Consider the following 18212-nt stretch of genomic DNA (forward strand, 5'->3'; position numbering starts at 1 on the left):
TCTCGCTCAAAACACGCTAGCACGCTGTGCGCGCCAGTGGAAGTTATGCAACCCGAGCCATTGGGTATTTCGAACGATAACCAGGGGTTACAGGTTACAGTTCGCAGATATACCCCCGCTTTCGAGCAGGGTTATTCATACCAGAGCACGTGGTTTAAAAGCAAGTCTTTTGAGAGAAGAGATCAGCTCATTGCTAAGCAAGGGTGCTATAGTGGAGCTGGACAGGACCCAATCCCGCATGGGATTTTGGAGCCGTTATTTCCTGGTGCCCAAAAAGGGGGGGGGGCTACGTCCCATCCTGGACCTAAAGGCACTAAACGTGTACCTGAAGAAATACGTTTTCAGGATGCTAACAGTACCCACCATGTTACGGTCGGTCAGGCAAGGGGATTTCCACTGTTCAGTGGATCTGAAGGATGCTTATCAGCACGTCCAGATTTATCCCCCACACAGGAAATTCCTTCGGTTCGCCTTCGAGGGTCGCCTGTACGAGTATACAGTACTCCCTTTCGGTCTGTCACTGAGCCCGAGGGTTTTCGTGAAAGTGACCGAAGCAGCCATCGCCCCGCTGAGACAGCAGGGCGTCAGGTTGGCGACGTACATCGACGATTGGATGATTTCAGCGAGCTCCGCCCACGAAGTGGCGCGTCACACACAAGTGGTTTTGGCTCACCTGAAGGCCTTAGGTTTCATAGTCAACCACGGCAAGAGCATGCTGACTCCAGCAAGTCGTCTTACATTCATTGGGGTCCTTCTGGACTCATCCGACATGTCGGCCCGTCTCTCAGAGGAGAGGGTGGACAGGTTTCGGGAATGTCTCGACTCCTTTCAAGTGGGCCAGGAGGTCACTTACAGGAGTTGCATGGTACTGACGGGAATGATGGCTTCCGCAGTACATCTGTTGCGTTTGGGCAGGTTTCATATGAGACCTTTTCAAAGATGGATGTTATCCCTCGGGATCCCGCCCTCCTTGAAGTACAAGAAGGTTACGGTTTCCCCTTCCTGCGCGATCGCCCTGTCTCCGTGGCTGGTGGAGGGGTTCCTCACCAGCGGAGTCTCGATTGGCGAGGTGGTTTCCCACAAGTCGATCACGACAGACGCCAGTCTCAGTGGATGGGGAGCCACTTTCGAGGGGCGCACAGCGCAGGGGCTTTGGCCTCTGGAGATGAGGGGTCGTCACATCAACTATTTGGAGTTGATGGCTATACTCCTGGCGCTCAAGCATTTCGAGCCTTGGATTTTGCATTGTCACGTCCTGGTCAGGACAGACAATACGACGGCCATGTTTTATGTCAACAAACAGGGGGGCCTGTCGTCGTTGCCACTGGACCGTCTGGCTCGAGAATTGACGGTTTGGTGCTTGTCGCGCCTCAAGTCGATCAGGGCCTCACACGTCCCAGGTCTCCTCAACAGCGGAGCAGATCTCCTGTCCAGGGGAGGTCCTCGCTACGAGGATTGGTCTCTCCACCCCAGAGTGGTGAGCCAGATTTTTCGCAAGTTTGGTCAGCCAGTGGCGGACCTGTTTGCGTCAGCGGAGAATACGAAGTGTCCGTTGTTCTTCGCGGTGAAGGGCAGTCCCCCCTTGGGGTTGGACGCCTTAGCGCACACGTGGCCGAGAGGTCTACTGTACGCGTTTCCCCCCTTCGACTTAATCCGACCCACTCTGGAGAGAGTCAGGAGGTTCGGTCTGGAGATGCTCCTGGTGGCTCCCTACAAGGGCACGTGGAGATCGGCGATCGCCCCTCTCCTTTGCGAACCGGGTTGGCAGCTGCCTCAGTGCAGGGACCTGTTGAGTCAGGCCAGGGGGGAGATCTTCCACCAAGACCTGCAGGTCCTAGACCTGTGGGTTTGGCACGTGAAAGGTTAAACCTGCTGGCAGCCGGTTTTTCTTCTGAAGTGGTTGATACCATTCAGAGTGCTAAGGCGCCCTCTACGAGGGCGTCTTATGATGGAAGGTGGAATGCCTTTGAGGACTGGTGTGAGTCGCGTGTTCCACCTGTGGTGGCTCATGTGGCGTCAGCCCAGGAAATTCTGGAATTTATGCAGAACCGCTTGGGAAGTGGTCTAGCATTTTCTACCCTTAGGGGGTATTTGGCGGCTATTAATGCCTGTCACCTGGGGGTGGCGGGCAAGGCACCTTCTAAAGTCCCGGAGGTCATCAAGTTCATGCAAGGAGTTGAACGTTTGAGGCCGGTGACTAGGTCTTTGTTCCCAGTTTGGGATCTGCAGGTGGTTCTAGGGGGCCTATGTCGGGCTCCCTTTGAGCCGCTTGTAGGGATGCCTTTGAAACTTTTGAGTTTCAAGACGGCTCTTTTGCTGGCTTTGGCCACGGCTAAAAGAGTTGGTGACCTGCAAGCTCTCTCGGTGTCTGCGGAGTGCATGCAGTTTATGAACAATGATCTCAAGGTGTTGCTCAAGCCTCATCTTAAGTTTGTTCCTAAGAACATGGTGGTTCCTAAGGAGCCTGTTGTTCTTCTGGCTTTTCATCCTCCTCCGTTTGTCTCGGTGGAGGATGAACGGCTGAATTGCCTTTGTCCTGTCAGGGCATTGAAGGCCTACTGTGACAGGACTGCTGGTTCTAGAGCTTCTTCTCAGCTCTTTGTAGAAATGGGCAATGTTCTTGTCAGAAAGCCGGTGTCTAGACCCACTCTTTCGAGGTGGATTGTGGATGCTATTAGGCTGGCTTACTCTAGTGCGGGTGTGGAAGTGCCGGCGGCACTTAAAGCCCATAGCACTAGAGGTGTGGCTACTTCGTGGGCACTGGCAAAGGGAGTCTCCGTTCAGGAGATTTGTGTTTCGGCGAATTGGTCTTCGCCTTCTACCTTTGCAGCCTACTATCACCTGGATATCGAATCCTCTTCGCTAGCGCATTCGGTTCTGGGTGCAGTTGCCTCCTCTACGTCATAGAGGAGTCGGATCTTCCCCTCCCACAGGTGGGCATGTAGCCACCTGGGGTATTTTGGGGGGACCCTGTGTTTTCCTTATATAGTGTGTCTTACTTATAAGGCGGACTTGTCCTTTTCATTTAGTTGAATGAGGCGGACTTCGGTCTGTCAGGGTCTCTCTTTATTTTCTCATGCCTTCACACCCAGGTCCGGTGGGCCTGGGACCTTCTGGGTGATGGGTCACGCCCGTTTGGGCTGTGCTCACCCGTATGAGGGGTGTGTGGGGGTATGAGAGTAGGTTGTGGCTTAGAGGGGAGTTTAAGAATCCCAAGTGGGAGGTCATCCTGGAATATTGACAGTAAACGGTAGGTTCCGTACGGAACCATTGTTTACTTAGATATGGAAGGATGACCTCCCACGTAATGCCCCTCTGTTTCACTGAATGTGGCAGAGAGTGGTATTAAGAGGATGTTACTTCCGCCTCCGGGGGCTTATATAGCCTGGAGGCGGGTCACTCCGGTTTGAGTGACAGGCCCTTCCTACCTACGTTAGTACGGGAGCTGAAGTAGTTTCTCTGAATGATCGCCAGGGGGCGTCATTACCCAAGTGGGAGGTCATCCTTCCATATCTAAGTAAACAATGGTTCCGTACGGAACCTACCGTTCTTGAGAGACTACTATGTCAGTGGTTCTCAAACCTTTTCACGTGAAGTACCCCCAAAATGATATGTATTTGGCCATGGACCCGCATCTCAAAATATTTAGTTCCAGCCAGGGACCACCCAGAAGGAAAATTTGAGTTACAAACGTTCACTTTGAAAATACATATATTCAAATATTTGCACACATTTTCACGACTTTAAAAAAAATAGCAGATCTACAAGCTCGCAGCGTGGCACTCGGTGCCGCGCTGTGAGCTTGTATATCTGCTATTTTTTCACTGGTTAAAGCATTCAATAATTCTAAGCCTAAATGTGTTAACCGAGGTGCTTTTTTTTGATACACTCGGACTGAAAGACCCGGTTGAGAACGCTGATGTAGAGGTACTGCACCTGTAGAGGGCTCTGCCGGCCTCCACCGCCATCCAGTCGATGGCGAAGTCCATCTGCCTGACGAAGGGAGACATGCGGACGGCCACGGTGTGGGCTGCACTCAGCACCACGTTGGGCTGCTCCCTCATGATCCTGCAGGGGGCAGCAAAGGTACAGTAAATAATGGCATGTCAGCAGTGGTGTAACATAACTAAGTGTTTACAGTACTAAGAAGTACTGTACTTCAAGTACAATTCTGAGGTATTGTTTTTACTTTACTGGGAGTATTACCAATTTTCTGTATTTTTACTACTACTACACTACATCTCAGAGGCAAATATAATATCTGAAATTATTTGAAAACTTAAATTACCCGGTACAAGTTATAATTTTGATTATTATTACAAAACAATTTACCCACTTCAGCCCTGCCCTATATACATGTCGGTCATTTAAAAATGGAATAGACGATCTACTAAGTTCAAAATGCGTCACGATGCACATTGTGCCATTTTCTTCAACAATTTTCAAAAGATTTTTATACATTTTATACATTTGAAAACTTGTGAACACTGCATAATGAGTACTTTCTACTTTTGGCACTTTAAATTTATTTTGATACCAAAACCTTTGTACTTTTACTAAAGTACATTTTTTATTCCAGACGTTTTACTTGTAACAGACTATTTGCAGAATTGCAAAATGACTTTTTTTCTATTGATTAGTCATGCCATGGAGAGTAGAGTTCAATAATATTTTTTGGTTTTTGTCACTAAGAAATTTGATTCGAGTAAATTTACCCCCATTGATTCCGGATGGTGACCCGTTTCGAAACGGGTCACCATCCGGAATGAATGGGGGTAAATTTATTGTTATCACATTTTTGTCTTAGGAATGTGACAAAAACCAAAAAAGATTATTGAACTCTAGTCTCCATGGTGTGACTAATCAATAGGAAAAAAAGTCATTTTGGGGGTGAACTACTCCTTTAAGTATAAAATGCGAGTGCATTTTCCAACACTGCATGCCAGTCACGTGGGTGGGTACTGCTCAGCCCTTGGCTGTATTACGTCAGCCATCCAAAGTCTGACCCGTGGGCCATTGCTGGCACGAGGGCAGATTTTATAAGGCTCACAGCTTCCTTCCTCAAATGTATTATTTATGGCCTGAGCAATGTAGTGCTGAATGGTTTTTGTTTTGTTCACAGCACATTTCTGGCTTACATTTGTCTACACTGCCAACAAAAGACTGTTGATGAATATCATTGTTGTAGTGTGAAGCTTTTGTAAGTGACTTTGTTATTTAAAGGTACAGTATGACAGGAGATGCAGAATAGTCTACTTGCCAGCCCATAGAGCCCCATTGTGAACCCAGACATATTGAGTACACCAAGGTTTTATGTTAGAAATGTTGAGTAAGGGTCCCCAGCATGTAGAAACTGCCGGATGCTAACTTGCATATGTTGAGCAATTTTCATAAGCATAATTCGATTTATTTAGCATAATCCCCCATAATAATGGATAATATGTCAAAAACTGATTGGCCGATTTGAGGATGCTGAATCCATTTTCTAAATTCAAAATGGCCGTTTTAAACCGGAAATGGCCTTATACCAACTTAAAGTGGGGTGATTTTGATACTTTTTTGTTGATTTTCCAGTTGGTATATGGCCATTTCCGGTTTAAAACGGACATTTTGAATTTAGAAAATGTCAGAAATGGATTCAGCATCCTCAATAACCCCCAAAACCACTCCAATATTGTTCAAATCGGCCAATCAGTTTTTGACATATTATCCATTATTATGGGGGATTATGCTAAATAAATCGAATTATGCAAATTCTGAAAATTGCTCAACATATATGCAAGTTAGCATCCGGGAGTTTCTACATGCTGGGGACCCATACTCAACATTTCTAACATAAAACCTTGGTGTACTCAATATGCCAGGGTTCAGATTCTGGCAAATGGACTAATATGGCCCCCTATGAAATAAGTCTGGACAACCCTGGTACAGAACAAAATGAGTAATCAAGTTAAAACCCAAATCACACTTAGTTGTTATTTCTAATGGGGTAGTGCGATAACTAATGACTTCTGGTGTTTAAATTTGGATTTTGTTCCAGAATCTTAGATCAGTGGTCCGGGGATCCCCAGGGGTCCTTGAGGGGGTTCCAGCAAGGGGGTGAATATTTTACACGCTTTTTTTTTTCCAAATGAGTGGGTCCTTGACATGAACACGTTTGAGAAGCACTGGCTTAGATCACTGTGGAAACGGGGGCTGACTGACTCACTCGTAGAAGTCAGACTTGGAGATCTTGAGGTAGGTGCAGTCGCGGATGGCCTTGATGGTGAAGATGAGGGGCTCTCCGGTGAGCACGGCCAGCTGACCCACCATCTCCCCCGGCTGGGTGACAAACAGACACACTGCGTCCTGTTTGCCGATCATCCGCTGGTAGACATGCAGGCAGCCGGACAGGACAAAGTGCAGACTGACGTCCTTGGGGGAAGGAAGGGTGGGGAGACGAGGAAAAAAAGACAGGCGTTAGAAAAACGAGTGTAGAGGATGATTAGAAAGTCAATACTGCGTTACACATTTGTCATGTGCAATAATCACAACTGAATCAACTGATCAGATATAGTGGAATATGGGTTGTGCAGCATCCTACTAGGGTTACAACAGTTAATCAAATACATTTAGTCCATATTATGTTCCTTTTTTCAGTGTTGTTTCATTGATGTATGAAAAATGCACAATATATATGGTATACTATATATATACTAGTAAGACACCTCAGGGCAACAAGCGAGGTCACGCCAATTCTTGGCCATCTGGAGATCCATGTACTGTATATAGTACAGTACATCCCTTTTATGCCCATACATGGAGATCCCTATCTTAACCAGCCACACAGATTTGGGCTGTCTTCCTCCATATATGGGCATTCCCATATGAAGTCCTGTTAGATATGGGCTTAATATTGATGACATCAAGGATCTCCATATATGGGCATAAAGGGAATCTGTTAGAGTGGTTCTCATGACATCACTCACAACATACAATATCTTTTATGCCCATACATGGATATCCCTAACTGAACCAGCCACACAGATACAGTATGTTCCATGTCTTGGCCATCTGGCCAGTGATATATATCGATGACATCAGGGATCTTCATATATATGGGCATGAAAGGGATTCTGGGGAGTACCCATATATGGACTTTTACACACATCTACAAACATGTCTACACGGACACAGACAAGCTGTGACATTTTTCTTGGTAAAAGAAACTGTCGAGCCATGAGGCCCATAGGGCAGGAGCCTTTCTCCTGGACATTACCCTAGTATGTAACAGGGTCTTCTCCCCGATCCAACCCTTGATGCTGAGTGCCAAGCAGGGAGGCACTGCGGTCCAGTCTTTGGTATGACCCGGACCGGGGATCGAACCCCAACCTCCCAGTCTCAGGGCGGACACTCTAAACCACAAGGCCCCTTTTTAAAATATATATCTTATTTGAGTAGGGTCTTGATCAAAGTACCTGGTCTCCCTGTCTGGCTAACACAGCTCCAGCCTTGGCATGGTGCAGAGTCACTCTCCCATTTAGCAAGGCAGGATCCTAGAGAAAAGACACAACAAGGACAGTGCAGTCAGATAGAAAGTCAGGCTTTCAGAGAGGCACTGGTGACAAAACACAGGACCTTGCGAAACATTTAACGACAGATCTGTTGTGGTAATCTAAAGTGGCGTAAAAGCACCAGTTAAGCCATTTAGGCCTAGAATTATTGAATGCTTTAACCAGTGAAAAATAGCAGATATACAAGCTAGTGCCGCGCTGCGAGCTTGTAGATCTGCTATTTTTGAAAAAGTCATGAAAATGTGTGCAAATCTTTGAATATATGTATTTTCAAAGCGAACGTCTGTAACTCAAATTTTGCTTCTGGGTGGTCCCTGGAACGAAATATTTTGAGATGGGGGTCCGTGGCCAAATACATATCATTTTGGGGGTCCCTCACATGAAAAGGTTTGAGAACCACTGACATAGTAGTCTCTACAAGAACAGACTAACTGAGCTCCAGTTAAGTGAAAAGGATCTTTTCTTTGACGATGGCTGGCCAGATTGCTGACATAGAAACATAGGTTTTTTCAAAAAACCCTAAGAAGGATTCAAAAGACACTTATAGAATCGGGTCAAAATGAAAATTTTCACGATTTTTCAAAAATAGCAGATCTACAAGCTCACAGCCGCGCTGTGAGCTTGTATATCTGCTATTTTTCAACAGTTAAAGCATAAAATAATGATACACTATAATGTGTACCTGTTCTAAATGGGTTAAGCAACGTGAACATCATGATCTTATCTTTTCTCACATGAGAAACAGGAACTATATAAATAAGCATAAAAGAATAACAAGCGCCACATGAGAAAATTAGGTCATGTGACTTTTTGAGCCATTTTACTAATCATTACACTGCATGACTGCTGTGTTTTCATTAGGCAAATAAATGTAATAGTTGGTCCAACAGTGTGCCCGTTGGTTTTCCTCACGCCATAAACCAGTTTAAGGGATTAAAAAAAGGGACATTTTCCCCATTCAAAAATAAACAAGTGACTTCATTGGAACCCTCTCTGCATTTTTCAGCCAATGTGTTCAGTCAGTACATAATACATGCCAGAAAGATTTTAGCACAATGAAAACACACTGAAGCTGTGAGGCATACTGTGGCAGGGCAATATTATATCAATACCGTGATACCATTTAAGGCTATATTTTTGTATTTATTGTCAAACTATTGAAAATAGTTTTTTAGTCTTTTTTCTTTCTTTTTTTATCCCACGATTTTGTAACCCATTTTTCACCCGGTGTGCGCCACACTCCCTCTGCCAACCTGGGGAGACAACGGACTGACCTCATGCTTCCTTCTACGCATGAGGAGTCCAAGTCGCTTCTTTTCACCTGACAGGGGGGAGTTTCCCCAGCTGGACGTAGCACGTGGAAGGAAGTTAAGGAACACGTTATTCCAACCAGTTCCTTTCCCCTCCATCAGGCGCCCCGGCTGGCCAGGGGGACGCAGTAGGCCAGGATTGATAGTACATTATATAATTGTTTTATTTTATTTTACACAATCAAATTATTTACGGTCATGTTTCACCAGGAGCCTGGATGGCATACCATTCAGATCGGTTGAACTAGGGAATTCACCAAATATTCGAATATCAAAGTCACTATTCGATGTTGTTCACCGAAGTTGAATATTCGCTTATTTTTATTCTTTTCTCTTAAAAGAAAAAATATGTAGTTTATAAAGCTTAGGTAGATAGGAAGTCATAAGAATTAGTTGTCAATGCCCCTGGTGTATGAATTTGTTAATACTATACCAGGGCTTCTCAAACCTTTTTAGGCTGTGACCCCCAAAATAAACATATTTGAACTGGGGACCCCCACCCTGACAAGCACTTGGAATTGTACGCATTACATTTAATGTGAATCGGTTCCACAGATAAATATTGTGAAAATAGCAGATCTACATGCTCACAACGCCTCGCAACGCGAGGCGTTGTGAGCATGTAGATCTGCTATTTTCACAATGTTCGCCTCTTGCTTACTTAATATTTGCTAGTTTGGCCAGTCCTGTCGAATATTCGACTATTCGAATACTTTGAGGTCGAATAATTCGAATACTAAAAATCACTATTCGTGAATGCCCTAGGTTGAACTAATGTTTAAATCATTCAAATAAGGGATTGCACCTTTAATTTATTTGGGAGATCAGAGAAAGAGGTCTTCCTCTGTTATTTTTATCGAATGTTCTGTGAGGTTAGATGTTCAGGTTGTGTGGCATCATCATGTCATCCGTCATCTTCCACACAAACCTCGATTTTCATGAGTTTGAGAAGAAGAGTTTGGGCCTCCTCGAACAGAGCAGTGTTGGGACTGCTTGGGACGGGCCCAAAGATGCTGTCCACCAACGACTCTTCCTCGGGGTACAGGTAGACCCCCGAGGGCACCTCGTCCACCGTCACCCTCCTCTCCCGCTGGTCCTGGGATGTGGACTGCATGGAGACACATAGGGCTTTCACCATCAGGACATTTTACATGACACTCAAATAATTGCGATTAACACATAACCTAAATATACAAAGAAATACTGACATATTTAACAACTTTATACTTAAAAATAACATTGATAGTGGAAATAGCCAATCTACAAGCTCACAGCACGTCGCATCACGATGCGTTGCGCTGTATTGTGTATGAGTCCTTCTCCAGATTGGATGAAATTGAAAATGTATTTTTTATTTACTGCTGTAGAGACCCTGCTACTGAACATGCTATAGCAATAAAAATCAGCATATAGACCTATTTAGCAACAAATATTTTTTTTTATAAAACCCCACTTAGAGAACCACTGCTCTACATACTCTGCTCTTTAACATGGAAACATAGTGTAGTTAGTAGTTCCCTTCTTTGTTGTTGAGACACGGTCGACTTGTCACTGTTGTCACTTTGTTTTTACATGACTATCCAAATTATGACTCAGTTATTACTTACAAAAAACAAAACAATCATGTCCGAGTAAAGAAAAAGTGAGAAAAGAGGCTTCCAAAGTGGCCCAGTGTATGATTCAAAATACACGAGACTGAAAGCTTCTTGCGTGCAAAGTGCAAATTAAACACTTATTAGTGCTACAAAAGCGCATAACTCAAAATCAACACATAGAGAGCAGGTGACAAACATCTAGATGGAGTTGCGTACCTGTGTGTATTATATGCAGCCATTATAGAGTTTGTTTACAGGTTAAAGCAGTATTTTGGGTAAATTGTGTGTTGCAGCCTGGGCACTGACCCGTGTGAATGTGGGTGGAGTGTTGCCATCCTCAGCGGAAACAGAAATACGGCCCCTCTCGTACGCCATGTCAAAGTCTGACTTTAAACCCTTCTGGATAGTACCTGCATGAACCCAAACCACATGGACAGCACTCATCCAACACATGGATGTTTTATGGCAAAAAACCTCACAATGCTATCTTTCATGTTGTTAGCTTGAAGTGAAAGTTTACATTGACGTCTGGGCATAAGAAAACGCATTGTGCGATTGTGTATATTTAAATATACACAGTACATGGGTTTAACACTGACAACAAGGCAAATGTTTTTACCTAATAATATAGTTTAGATGTACAGGGGGGTCTGCGCGCATAGGGTGTTTCTGCCACCTGCTTTTTTCTTAATGAGCCCAAGGAATGTTTTTCATGCAAAACAAATGCTTGCAATGGATTCAGAATCATGAAAAATCCCTAGTTGGACCCCTCACATGCTATTTAAAGAAGATTATTTTTTTTTGGGGGGGGGGGGGGGGGGGGGGGGGGTTTCCTGTATAGTATGTGAATAGGTGGGTGCAAGAAATCATTAAAATGTAAACCCATGAGAACATATTCAGCGTGGTACCTGCTGGCAGAATCTTAAAATATACCCTTCAAGGATTAAGAAAAAACAGGTGGCGAAAAAAAATCCACCCTATGCGCACAGACCCCCCTGTCCATCTAGACTAATAGTGATGTGAAATAAAATATACTAATATTTCTGTAATTCAGGTACGTATGCGATCATTTAAAAAAAAGCTAGAGGTGAGATTGAACTATGACAGGAGAAAGACTCTGACCAGCGATGTCCACAGGCATTGAGATGGTCCTGCTAAGAGTTGGCACTGCTGTAGAGTCTTTGCCATGATCCCCGCCTGTACCTAAAAACACAGGGTGTGGTGTTTAGCAAGCCAAGCACAAAGGTCATGGGATGCAGAAGATTTCAGTGTTAATTTTGTCGACTAAGACTAGGACTACAAGACTTAGATTTTTGACGATGAGACTAGACTAAAACAATTTCAGAAGACTAAGACTATTATTTGTCTTATTCAAAAGACTAAGACTAAATCTAGGTCTAAGACTAATGGATGTAAAAATGAACACTGGTATGTAACTGCAATGAAATTAAAGCCAAGTCCATCTCTTAAACCATGTATGGTTTATTTTAACCAAGTAACATGCAGTAGAAGACAATGACTTGTTCAGAATTATTTGGTTATATTTAGCCTAAAAAACGTATCCTAAAAGACGAAGACTAAAAGTCTAAGATTAATCCCAAAAGACTAAGACTAAAATGTTTTGATATTTAGTCGACTAAAACTAGACTAGACAAAAACAATTTCAGAAGACTAAGACTAAATGGTGTGTTATTCAAAAGACTAAATCAAATTTTGCTGAAAAAAATAACATTGGAAGATTTGACACCATGATGATTTTTTAACAAATAGAAACAATTTCATTGCTACAGCGTTTGACTCTCAAGTCAGACGTGATAAAATAATCTACAATTTTCCCTTTTTTTTTTTTGTCCCGACCTGAGGGTTCTCCCTTTAGGGCGGCCTCTCTGTGCTCCTCCGTGACGGTCAAGCTGCCAAACCGCCTACCGTGGCGAACAGGGCTGGTACGGGTTGGATGGGGGGACATGGGGGGCAACAGACGAAGGGGCTGCATCTCCTATACCGGGGGGGGGGGGGGGGGGGTGTACAACAATGTCAGGGTCCCTGAAGAAGGCCATTTGTGCCGCTGCGCGTGGGGCTGTAGTAACCCAGTTCTGTTTTCACATGCACATTTATTGTCCATATTTTTAGGAATTAAATAGCCATATCAAGAAAGGTTTTTGCCAGAAGCGTGCCCCGCCTTGGATCCGTTTGCTTTGGCTGAACTTTATTCCCTACCAAAAGAGCATCTTCATCACGCTTATTTGGACTTCTGAGCATATTTATTTATTGATAATGATCTGACAATTAGTTGTTTGACTGCTGATGAAAGCTATGTTTCTATTAAATAATTAAGAGCAATAGAAATGCTGAAATAATTGGCAAATGGCTTAAAGAATAGCAAAAAAAAAAAAAAAAAAATAGGCCAAAGGGATAAACTTCAAAGCAACATGTTTTGGCAAACAAAGGTTGTTGTAATGATAAACCAAAGCCTAGTCTAAAGCACACCAAAGCCTCATCTAAAAAGAACTTAAACAAATGCATGGAAGACACCAATAAACAGGTGTCATGTTTAAATGTGAACATTTAAACATGATACTGTACATTTGCATAATATCGCTGTACACTATAGGCTAAATGCACAGCAGCCATTTTGGAGAGAAGTTGGGTTTCTTACCACTTCCTTCAAAGGTGCTACCAATGATACTAATGAAGGCTCTGTTCCATTTCATGTAGCACAGTGGTACTCAAACCTTTTATTTCAAGGACTCCCATAACTCTGAGAGCATACAAATGGAACCAAATCCATTTGGTTACACACCTTTAAGGGATAATTTGGAACCCCCCAAGTTACCCTGGACCACACTTTGGGACCCACCGGTGTAGCAGAGTGTAATATCACCACCCCGACTCTGTTTCACCAGAATGGAACAGAGCCTTCATTAGTATCATTGGTGACACCTGTGAAGGAAGTGGGAAGAAACCCAAACTTCTCTCCAAAATGGCTGCTGTGCCTATATAGCCTATTCCGTGCTCATGTTGATATCTGTCCCGACCCGAGTCTGTGTTTGTGACCACATAATGTGTGTGCTTGTGTGGTAGGACTGAGGGCATTTCATAAGTGATGAATGACTTAAGCCATAATAAAATCAGCATGTGGACTGTACTAATGAAGCAGCATTCCTGATAAATGAACACACTGAACTGGCTTCAGATGTTAGCATGGAGCTATTTATTGTATAGCGTGTGTGGTAATGTCTGGTAATGTATGTGTGTGTGTGTGTGTGTGTGTGTGTGTGTGTGTGTGTGTGTGTGTGTGTGTGTGTGTGTGTGTGTGTGTGTGTGTGTGTGTGTGTGTGTGTGTGCGTGCGTGCGTGCGTGCGTGCGTGCGTGCGTGCGTGCGTGCGTGCGTGCGTGCGTGCGTGCGTGCGTGCGACGTGCGTGCGTGCGTGCGTGCGTGCGTGCGTGCGTGTAATGTGTGTGTAACTCACATGACTGAATAGCTCATTGGTGAGTCCCAGATAGTTGTGCAAAGCCAGCACTGTGACTCTTTGGAGACGAACCATGATGATCTATCCACATAAACGACAGGGGAAAACGTAGGCGTGCCACTGTTAATCCAACCAATCACTAAAATAATGGTCAAAATAATTGTAAAATAGCTGATCTACAAGCTTGTAGATCGTCTTGTAGCTTGTAGATCGTCTACGTTTCCCTCAACACAAAGTATAAAAAAGAGATTAAGTAGTTAATCAGACTAATTTATTCAGAACTAAAGTTAGATTGTCACTATACAATTTTATATAAAAAGACAACTCTTCTTGATTATTCAATTAATCAAAAAAAAAGAAGGAATCGATAGAATAATTGCATGAAGATAATCGATAGTTGCAGCCACAGAGTCATGTCAATCACTTTATACATTGCAATCACAAAACAACAAAAGCAAAGTCACCAAAAAAAAAAACATTTTACAACACCCTGATCGTCAGATTCACAAATGTGCAGTACTAACCTGTACAACCCGAACCAGGCTCTCTGGGTACTTTTCAAAGATGGAAAGGAAGGCTTCGACGGGAAGTCGTAGAACGGTGGACACCTCAGCTGCCCGTGCCGACACCGTCCTGTATGGCTTCTGGTGACCCTGGAAGCAGGGACGTGCAGAGAATGTTAGAGAGGCAGGGGCTGGAATTTCCAAAAGAAGGGCCTTTTGGTGTTGCCACCGAAAATAGCAGACCTCCAAGCTCACAACGCGTCGCAGCGCGACGCGTTGGTGTCTTCCACGCGTTGGAGGTCGGCTATTTTCGGTGTGTGAAACCACACTGAACTAAGCATAAGTCAAGTCAATACTGGAGCTGTGGTGTAATGGCATGGATTTCTACACAGAGAGGGCAATTCTTAATTCACAAGATGCTGCATTCTAGTTCAGGAGAGTTTGGACAAGGTAATTCTCTTGAATGCTGCCTTCAGGTATGGCATGGAAAGAGGGCATTTGCATTTCTATCGTCATAGTAAAAATTGCATTCATGAAAGGGCAGGGGCTCAAGCCCCCTTTGATGTCCATGTGTGTACGTGCCTGCCTGGAAGCATTGAACAACAGATCACCAGGCCTGTCACCATTATGACATTATCGCCGGATCACAATTATTTGAGATAATCACAATTATTGTCCATGAAGTTTGTCTATTTTAGCAATTTCTGAAAAATATAATAAATTATAAAAATTACTCTACTCAATTCATTACTCCAACACTAGGCAACTGTGGGGGGTTTACATAGGAAATGTGCATACTGTAGTCTGCTAAATATAGGCTAGGAAGGAATAGGAAAAGCTAAATCAATCAATTCTTTTTTAATTACTACACAAGAGGCACTTTGAAGTGTGATTTCTCAACCAGTTTATGCAAGTCATGCTCAACGGCTACGCAACAACAAAGAATGGGTGAATGGGCCTGGCCCAGTGAGTCACACAGGAAATCATTGATTATCATTGCAGTCAGGGTGAAACCTTGCATCTCCAATTTTCTACTTTTTGTTTTGTTTTTCCGTTAATGAATGCCCTAGCTTTTCGTAGGGCATTCATTGCGATAAAATGTAATTTTGTCCATTGTATTAACATGGTAGAGTATGTTAATACAATATAATTTATACACCATTGGGGTCTTCAACAGGGGGTCCCCAGAGTTACTACAGGGGGGCCTCCAAATCTTTATGTGATAGATTTTTTTTCTCCTTTTTTATATTAACCACTTGAACCCTAGTGTCCATATTCTGAGAACTTTAGCTGACAATAGCCGATCTACAAGCTCACAACGCCTCGCAACGCGAGCTTTGGTGTAGAGGGTAAAAAAGAGCACACTAAGTACAGAATGAATTGAAGTTTATTAAGTGTTGACGGTTCAAGTGGTTGAATATCTGAAAACACAAATGGACATGAATCCAAAATACACTGATGATTGTGCTGTCAAACGATGAAACTATATGGAATCTATGAACAGGTTGTGGGGGTCCCCGCTTCATCTCTCTCTCAACTAAGGGGTCCTTGGCCTGAAAACGTTGAAGACCCCTGATATACACCATTGGGGAGGTTGTATTTTGTCTCCCTGCTCTATTATTGAGACATTTAGGTTGTGTCAAAGGCCATGTCTTACCTAGACACAGGATCTGACAATGATTTATACAAATCAATTCAATGTATCCCCTTGGGCAAGCAGGCTGGCTCTATTAGCTCACAGTAAAAATGTCAGCACGCAGGACACCGGGTTCAAATCCTGCTTAAGTCTGCTTAAAACTGCTTAAGTCTGTAAAAGTCTGTTTTATAAATATTTAACCCATCAAGACCTGGAATTATTTTATACTTTAGCTATTGAAAAATAGCAGATACACAAGCTCACAGTGCGGTGCCATGCTGCAAGCTTTTAGATCTGCTATTTCTGATCGTGAAACTATGTGCAAATGTTTTAGAAAATGTTTTAATTAACAAAATCAATAGCCAAAAACAATGCCTAGACAAACATTTTTCCAGAACCTTCCAGGATCCTTGATCAATTCCAAAACTTTTCCAGTACTGGAAAAAAAAAAAATCCAATTTCAAAATATTTCCATGAATTTCATGACCGTGGGAACCCTGAAACAAGAGCTTGTGGCTGCATTCTGTAAGAACCACAATGGACCCATGTTTGGACATACAAGGTCTCTCTCTGCCTGACAGCCCTGATATGAGACAGGAGGGAATGTGTGTGTGTGAGCAGTAGGGCTGTAATCTAGCCCTGTTTTAGGGATTCGAACTTCGGGGGGATTTTCCGAACGAACCATCGAACCTTAGATGGTTCGTTCAATTGAATATAAACCGAACGTTCGGACAATCGAACCATCGAACGTACTGTACCTTTAACCAGCTAAAACAGTGTAGGAAATGTTTTAAATGCGCTGTTTTAACCATCGAAAACGCGTGGATGCGTGGCCGCATTAACACGTAGGCTAACACTTGGAAAATCCAACCCAATCGGAGAAAATGTTGCGCAGTTTGTTGACCAACAGGCTCAATGTATGGCGGAGTTGCACGGATGATGATTAGACTTGGTGACAGCGTCGGAGCGCGTCACGTTCGGGCTGAACTGGTCTCGATGTAACAAGTCTAACAACCCCAGAAATCGCATTATAGTAAGATCCTTTAGGGGGTTGCAATAAAATCCATCTTTGCTCATGCTTAGGAGAAAGGCTGTTTAATATTTGGGTGCATGGATGGGTGTTCGCTGTTCAGAGCACAGCAGCACACACGTCTGTCTATGCCCAGCTCGGCTGCTCTCACTCTACTGTCATCAAGCGTGTGTCAGCGAGGTTCACACAGCGTGGTTCGCGGCCCCAAACAGGAGCGTAATTGGAGCGAAGCACGGTCCTTGATCGCTCCAAGCTGTTCTGGTGCATTTTATAACTACTATAACGGTCACCATTAGTAACTGTTAGTGTTTACCGGTAGGCCTAACTTATTTCGTATTTGGCTATCTCTACTACTGTGATATTCTGAATAGGCCTATCACATTCTGATAATTATTTTTCGTGTAAAAAAAAAAAAAAAACCTGAACCCATTAATTTCGAACTTCGATTGCCAACGTAACGAACGAACGTTCGAATCCCCGAAGGTTCGCTTGCAGCCCTAGTGAGCAGGAAGTGGGCGGGGCCTACCGTGATGACATCTAGGATGCTGAGAAGGCTGTGGACGCTGTCTCCCGGGTAGACCTCTTTCACCACGCTGTCCTTGCCATCCTGCCGTGGAAATACGATACATTAATGCACTTACTTTATTCCACTTCATCTATAATGCACCGACCTTCCATGAACTGTTCCTTTTGCTCCTTTTCCCCGTCAAACTTAAATGGAAGGCTAAGGGATCCCTAATCCTGGATTGACACACTTCAAAATGTTGATTTTCACTGACATAAATGTTTTTGTAAAAGACTGCCTCAATGCCTTCGAAACACTCCCAATGTATTGTAATGTAGAAGAATAACATTTGCGGACTGCTCCATATTCTTCCAAATCTCGAATGAGATTATTTATAGCCATCACTAATAGGAGCTAATTAATTAATTGTTAAAAGCCTGTTTATGCAGCTAATTGGTGGCTGATTTGAGTTCCTCATTAGAGTTTGTTTGCAAATGAGTAAATATATTAGTGTTTATTTTTCACTGTAATAGATGTGAAGACAACACACCCTTCAAAAGATAAAGGGGAAAAACAGACAGTAATTGTTTCAACAAGCTAACTTCGTGGT

The 18212-nt window shown here is 43.5% G+C and overlaps 2 protein-coding genes across 8 annotated transcripts in view; one reads left to right on the top strand and one right to left on the bottom strand.

Moving 5' to 3' along the window:
• Window positions 1-18212, top strand: part of shoc2 (SHOC2 leucine rich repeat scaffold protein) — a 618526-nt gene that overhangs the window by 302076 nt on the left and 298238 nt on the right. The window lies entirely within an intron of this gene.
• pnpla6 (patatin-like phospholipase domain containing 6) overlaps window positions 1-18212 on the bottom strand; it is an 85937-nt gene that overhangs the window by 46698 nt on the left and 21027 nt on the right. For 6 of the 7 annotated variants that reach the window (XM_080721924.1, XM_080721925.1, XM_080721920.1 and 3 more), the window contains exons 9-18: window positions 17624-17704; window positions 14453-14581; window positions 13929-14009; window positions 12316-12454; window positions 11581-11661; window positions 10765-10868; window positions 9792-9971; window positions 7458-7535; window positions 6209-6414; window positions 3937-4068 (exon numbers count right to left, since the gene is read on the bottom strand). In XM_080721924.1, coding sequence (XP_080578050.1) covers window positions 3937-4068; window positions 6209-6414; window positions 7458-7535; window positions 9792-9971; window positions 10765-10868; window positions 11581-11661; window positions 12316-12454; window positions 13929-14009; window positions 14453-14581; window positions 17624-17704 — 1211 coding nt within the window. The remainder of the gene's footprint in view (window positions 1-3936; window positions 4069-6208; window positions 6415-7457; window positions 7536-9791; window positions 9972-10764; window positions 10869-11580; window positions 11662-12315; window positions 12455-13928; window positions 14010-14452; window positions 14582-17623; window positions 17705-18212) is intronic. The other variant, XM_080721923.1, reaches the window with a different exon arrangement.

This window comes from Nannobrachium achirus, assembly GCF_963921795.1.
Source record: "Nannobrachium achirus genome assembly, chromosome: 3".
In the NCBI taxonomy this organism is placed as follows: domain Eukaryota; kingdom Metazoa; phylum Chordata; class Actinopteri; order Myctophiformes; family Myctophidae; genus Nannobrachium; species Nannobrachium achirus.